General features: G+C 37.7%; 1 protein-coding gene across 1 annotated transcript in view; it reads right to left on the bottom strand.

The window, feature by feature from the left end:
- Positions 1 to 1,146: 1,146 nt before the first annotated feature.
- The window catches only part of LOC136833152 (uncharacterized), a 12,854-nt gene continuing 8,000 nt past the window's right edge, over positions 1,147 to 6,000 (bottom strand). Inside the window, exon 2 of the mRNA XM_067094850.1 lies at positions 1,147 to 2,255. Within this exon, the coding sequence (XP_066950951.1) occupies positions 1,313 to 2,182 (870 nt within the window). The 5' untranslated portion in view covers positions 2,183 to 2,255 and the 3' untranslated portion in view covers positions 1,147 to 1,312. The remainder of the gene's footprint in view (positions 2,256 to 6,000) is intronic.

Here is a 6,000-nt window from a genome sequence, read left to right as displayed (position 1 = left end):
ATCTGAATGGGATATTAGATCCTAGAGAGAAACAAGCTTGCTTGACAATTAAAAAGTCATCGTGGAAATGTAAATATTGATTAGGTGGAGTAGTCATCTTATATGGGCAGTGTAGGTTGTAGTTCTGCCAAAGCTTCAAGAGCGAGGTAACGCCATGTAATATAGCATCAACCTTTCCTCAGTCTTCGTATATAGTCTTAGAGGCCTTTTATAGTATTTCTAAACTGTTGGTTAGAATAATGAAGGTCATCCTAAGGTTCCTTACCTTGAAGTTGCTGTTGGTAGACAGTATCATCTGAAAAGAATGATATTTGATAGTCTTGAGATTCTTTAAAACTGAGGTGTCCAATCTGATGATGTAGAGCAACACTCCATCACTCCCCATTTTACTAGTAATTATGTTACTGAAACTAAACACCACCAGGCTTTTACACTCCTCCCAATTTATACTGGAATGCTATGAATGAAAATCCCAATCATTACAAAATAACAGTTCCATAGACAAATATGTATACTGGTTTCATTTCAGATAATTACCAACCATCTGGAAATAACTGAATGCTCTATTATCACTTTAACTCTCACCTTCATCATCCTTTGCAATTTGTTTTTTTATGGGATTACAATCACATTTTGTAGAAGAGCCTAGCATTCCGGAAGACCCAGCACTTTTAACACAGACCTTTCACCTTAAGAAGAGTGACAGGTTATACAAATATGCTAGGACCAAGAACAAGTCTGCACATCTAAAGATTTTTTTTCCTGCTAAGACAGTACAACTACAGATCTCATACCTTTCCGCGTGTGCACATAAACACTTAAGATATCAGCTCATCCTGAGTGAATGGAAAGAACTGGCAGTACTTCAGCAGCAAATAAATATGCATATACAAGCATACTTCAAGAATTCTGTGGAGAACTGCGCACCTTTAATTAGCAAACAATACGCAGTTCCATTCTTAGCTTTATGAAGTGCAAGTTACCTGGATGTTCAAACATAGTACCTTATGACTGACAATAAGTTTTGGGTTTATTTTTTTTTATTTTATTTTCATTTCAACAATTGTGAAAGCAAAAAGAGGGACGCCAAGCCGATATATCCAAACGAATGACTCAACAATTCTTGTAAGGGATAAAAACGATATATTACACAAGTTATGGATAAACCTACAACTAAAGTACATATATTTTTTATAATGATTACATTTACATAGCAGAGTTTTACTGTACTATAGTTCACAATCAATCCTAAGTACATATGGATATTGATCTTTGGGAATAGATGAAAATTGTCTATCCTGTGTTGATATATCTACACGTGACATTTCTCATGAAGTATGATGTCTCTCTTCATCTTCTCCATGAGGCGAATTGACATCCTCTCCGTTTCCGCCTGCTGACAGTGCTCACACCAGTCCCTGACTAGAATGTAGGCTGGTCCCTGGAAAGCGCTTCCTCCAAACTTCACGTTGACGTTGTGCTTATAGGCTCTTTCGTGGATTCTGATGTGACCGTCGAGGAGAATGTAGCCGAGGAACGACCAGAACAGGTTATAGAAATACATTGAAAAGAAGTAAATGATAAAATGTGCGAGGTATATTGCCAAACTGACCAGCGTCTGAGAAAGGAACTGGCTGAGGTAACTCTGCAAAGTGGCGGCCAGGGTTTTATCTCTCTCGCGGGTATTGCTTTGGAAACTTTTGTTCAGCACTGAGGTGCCGTGGATAAATTCCTCCCAGATATTAATGATCTGGGCTTCCTGTGATAAACTGGGTTCCTCTTCACTCTTTGCCTCTGTCCGGAAGAACTCTTCAGGCACTCGAAACAACGGCCGCTCATCATAACTTTTCAAATAAGTAAACAGAACAGGATTGATGTCAGCATGCCTCAGTGGCTGACAGCAATGAACACGTTTCCTCTGATGCAACTGAACATGAATTTTTGTCATGTTTTCCTGTATCCTGAGTCTCTGAGAGTAAGTTTGTTCTCTGAATAATGGACAGGCCCGGAAATAATAATTGCTGACGCAATGCGATCCACAATGAAATTTAGCGGGAAATGTTTTCGGACGCCTCCGTAAGACGCACATCTCGCGGGTGGCTATCTCGCCACTCTCTCCATCTCTCTGTGATGGGTCTCCAGATTCTTCTGGAAAGAACCTTTCACCGCGATGATGATCCATTCCTTGCTTCGTAAAATTCAGTAGGACTTAAAACTACTCTTCTCCAATTTGATACACCGTACTCCTCAGAGATCTGAAAGAATGGAACAGAAGTTCTTTAATAGGAACATGATTCGAATTTTTTCTTTAAATAGACTGAAATGAAATACTTTGTAGCTGGTAAAGTAATGGAGTAGGTAAGTAAGACTGAGAACTAAAGTATAAGCATAAGGATTTAAAATAAAATGAGGAAGCCCAATACTCTGTGACTCTGAATTCAATTACATTAATTAAGTCTAATACATTATACTCATGGCAGCTAATGCTTATGAACACCATTTTGTACGTGACGATTGTGCAGAATAACGGTAATAAAATAAGTGTTATATGATGTCTGGGGACGAGAAGGTGAAAATGGCACCCTTAAAGTAAATTAAGAAATCAGCAGTATGGTACTGCAGGAATACTAAGTAGAATACTGTATTGCATCGGGGTTTTTAGTTTTTTGAAGCCAGGGAAGTCTTTAGAAAATCAGCATTATGGTACTGCACTTAAAGAAACTGCAGGAATACTAAGTAGAATACTGTATTGCATTGGGGTTTGTAGTTTTTTGAAGCCAGGGAAGTCTTTAGATCGCCCTTGTACTTGTTGGTGTATGGTGTGGTTCCCAGTACCAGAATTGGCTTTGAATTTATAGCTCAGACACCATATTGTTTTTGTTCAGACCACTTTAGGCCTGAGGCCACCATAGCAAAGTACAGGCGAACAAAGATTATGAGCGAAATCAGAAGGCCAAACACGTTCAAAATGAAAATTTCGGTTGCTAGCCAACGATACAGTTTCTGAGGCTGCGTCTAATAAGCAGAGGTGCTTTTACTAATTCCACAACTACTTCTGCTATTAATAATTGCCGTCTTCGCTTTTCAACGCCGTGTATCGCACAGCGCCTGTGTGAGATTCCACCACTCTTGTCCATCCTGCCACAAATACCAATGTTGTTAGTTCCCGTTCTGAAAATGCAGTAGTCCGCTTCTAATGACTGTATCGTTATTGCTCCTGCTAGTGCATACTACTCTGGCTATCAGTGAAATGGTACTATAGTATGATATCTACCATCCATTTTTCTACATTTGACCCCTCAAGGGTTAGTATTAAACACGGCGAAACAGTGTAGGTGAGTCACTGTTTCGCCGTGTTTACTATTAGCCCCCGAGGGATCAAATAGTTTTGTATATTTTGAGGAAGTAATTGCCATAGGCCTTAATTGGGTTGTTTGGTAGATAACATCCTAATTTCTAGTAGGTCGCGAATAGCTCGGTAGATATCATTCTATAGTAGCACCAGTGAAACTCTTTTGGCGTCGTCGTTTATATCAGTTAATTATGTACATGTTTAGATGTTACACAAAAACTCACTAACTTACAATTATTGATGCTCGAACCGAATTTACACAAGACTTTCAATAGCATTCGCTTATTACAAGGTATTATGGATGTGTCTGTATGCACAAGTGCGTCTAAACGTTTTGCAAAACAGATATTCATATACACAAAATCGGACGTACATACGTTTGTATATGAGCTTTCAAAATAGAAATTGCTTAAGAGCCTCAAAATATGCTATGGACCAAGTTTATTTTGCTCAGACAGACATCTCGTTATCATGAAAATTATTGTCAACTCACCCATTAAATGCAATAAGCATAAATTTCTCAGAAGAAAATGTGCTTTTTCTATTCAAGAAAAAATCCTCAGTATTAAATTTTGGAACGAATCTTTTTAAACATTCAACACGGTTCACAGGATTATGGTAATTTTAATGATTTCGAAACACTTGAAAAATAAATAGACTAAGGAGTTCGAAGGCAAAATACATAAGTTAGTTGGTTATGAATTTTACAACGCATAAATTTAGGCTCCATTCATTAACTGCAAAATCTAGGCCGGTAGGAACCTTTAAAAAAACGGGGCAATGACCTGGGATGAGGAACCATAGATTATGAATATTGAAACTTGTGATTATGACAGTTCAAATCATAGTACTGAGAATAAGTATAATATATATATATATATATATATATATATATATATATATATATATATATATATATATATATATATATATATATATATATATATATAATATATGTATGTATGTATGTACATAACATACATACATACATACACATATATGTTTGTCGAACCTCTCTACACACAATCTGCCATCCATCTTATCTCGAGGGCAATTTCATGCTTAGTGGTCATTAAAACTCCTCCCATTACCTCTTTCACTCCATCTATCTCTTCTCCTCTCTCTCAAGACTTCCGAATTATATACATGTTTCTCCACCGCTTCTATACATCTCCACATTTCTCACTCCTTCAGTTTCTCTAAATCTCAACAGCTTCAGGAAAGTTGGCTCAACAGTGCCTTCATACAGACCCAACTTTGCCTCAGGAGACATTCCAAGTTTCCTTTCAGTCTAAATCACACCCCCTTCTACGTTCCTTGCCTCACTTATTGTGACATACTTCTCTGATCCTATCAGTATCTGTTGCATCCACTCCTAAATACCTGTACAAATCAAGTGCTTCTATTTTGATACTCATTATCGCACCTTCCTAGTTTCCATTTACCAGTACAACTTTGCTCTTGATTCACATTTACTCTCAAGTTGCTCTTCTTGCAAAAAGGTTGCAAAACCATTTCACCAATTTCTGCAGCGCCTTTTCACTATCCCCAGTCAAGACCATATCTGCAGGCATGAACCATTCCACACTCCATTCATAACCTCAAAAAAAAAACCTCTTTTGAAATTCAGTAACAGCACAAAAGTCTATTTTTTGTCTCTAGCTTCTTCCACCTCTCCGTCTATGAAGATATTAAACAGCATAATTGCGCTGAATGAATAAAATGTAAAATTTAGTCGAAACAGATTTGTTTTTTGTTTGATGTGGTCGGTTTTGCTTAAGTAGTAATTTTATGATGGCTTCGCTTTATGAGAATCTCTCAAAGTACATTAGAGAGTGATGGGCATTAAGGTGACTGACAGAGATGCGTGGCGTTGTGTTGCAACTTAGCTGTGAGACGAGACTCCTTTACCTACGTAGTGTCTGAAGGAAGGATCATCCTAACTCGGCGTTCGCTCTGCGCTATTGCGCTGCGCCGAGTGACCCTTGCTTTTGGTGTGGTCTAGTACTTATAAGCCTATTTCTTTGAGAACTTTTTGGATTTTGTTGAATTGAAAGTAGTTTGATAAAGTTTAATTCTGATTGAGAGACTTCCAAATTATGCATTCCTTCTAAACTGATTACACCTATTCAAGTAAATCTCTCACCTCTGATATCCTCTCTCCTTCTCCCTCTCTCTTGCACAAGTCTCTCTCTTCCTCTCACTCTCTGTCTTCAACAAATCTCTCTCTCTCTCTTGCACAAGTCTCTCTCTTCCTCTCACTCTCTCTCTCTCTCTCTTGAACAAATCTGTCTGTCTGTCTGTCTCTGTCTCTCTCTCTATCTTGAAAAAGTCTCTCTCTTCCTCTCACTCTCTCTTGAACAAGTCTCTCTCTCTCTTGCAGAAGTTTGAGAGAGAGAGACTGTACTATAGCTAGGTAAAAAAAGATTATATTAAAATGAGTCATTATTATTTAGTCAGTGTTTTCGTTTACAAGGTTCATAAGAAATTTGAATGCTAAAAACAAGCGCTTTGGGGAATTTGGTGCAAGCTTAGGGATGCTTATGTTTAGTGAAATATGTCCGTAGTAATGTTGTTTGACCATACGGCATAAGTTAAAAGGGTTGTGGAGGGATTACCACAATTAATTGTGATTATGTGATTTAAAT

This window comes from Macrobrachium rosenbergii, chromosome 51 (assembly GCF_040412425.1).
Source record: "Macrobrachium rosenbergii isolate ZJJX-2024 chromosome 51, ASM4041242v1, whole genome shotgun sequence".
Classification (NCBI taxonomy): domain Eukaryota; kingdom Metazoa; phylum Arthropoda; class Malacostraca; order Decapoda; family Palaemonidae; genus Macrobrachium; species Macrobrachium rosenbergii.
Note: the sequence above shows the minus strand (reverse complement) of the source record. Positions and strands in the feature narration are given on the sequence as shown.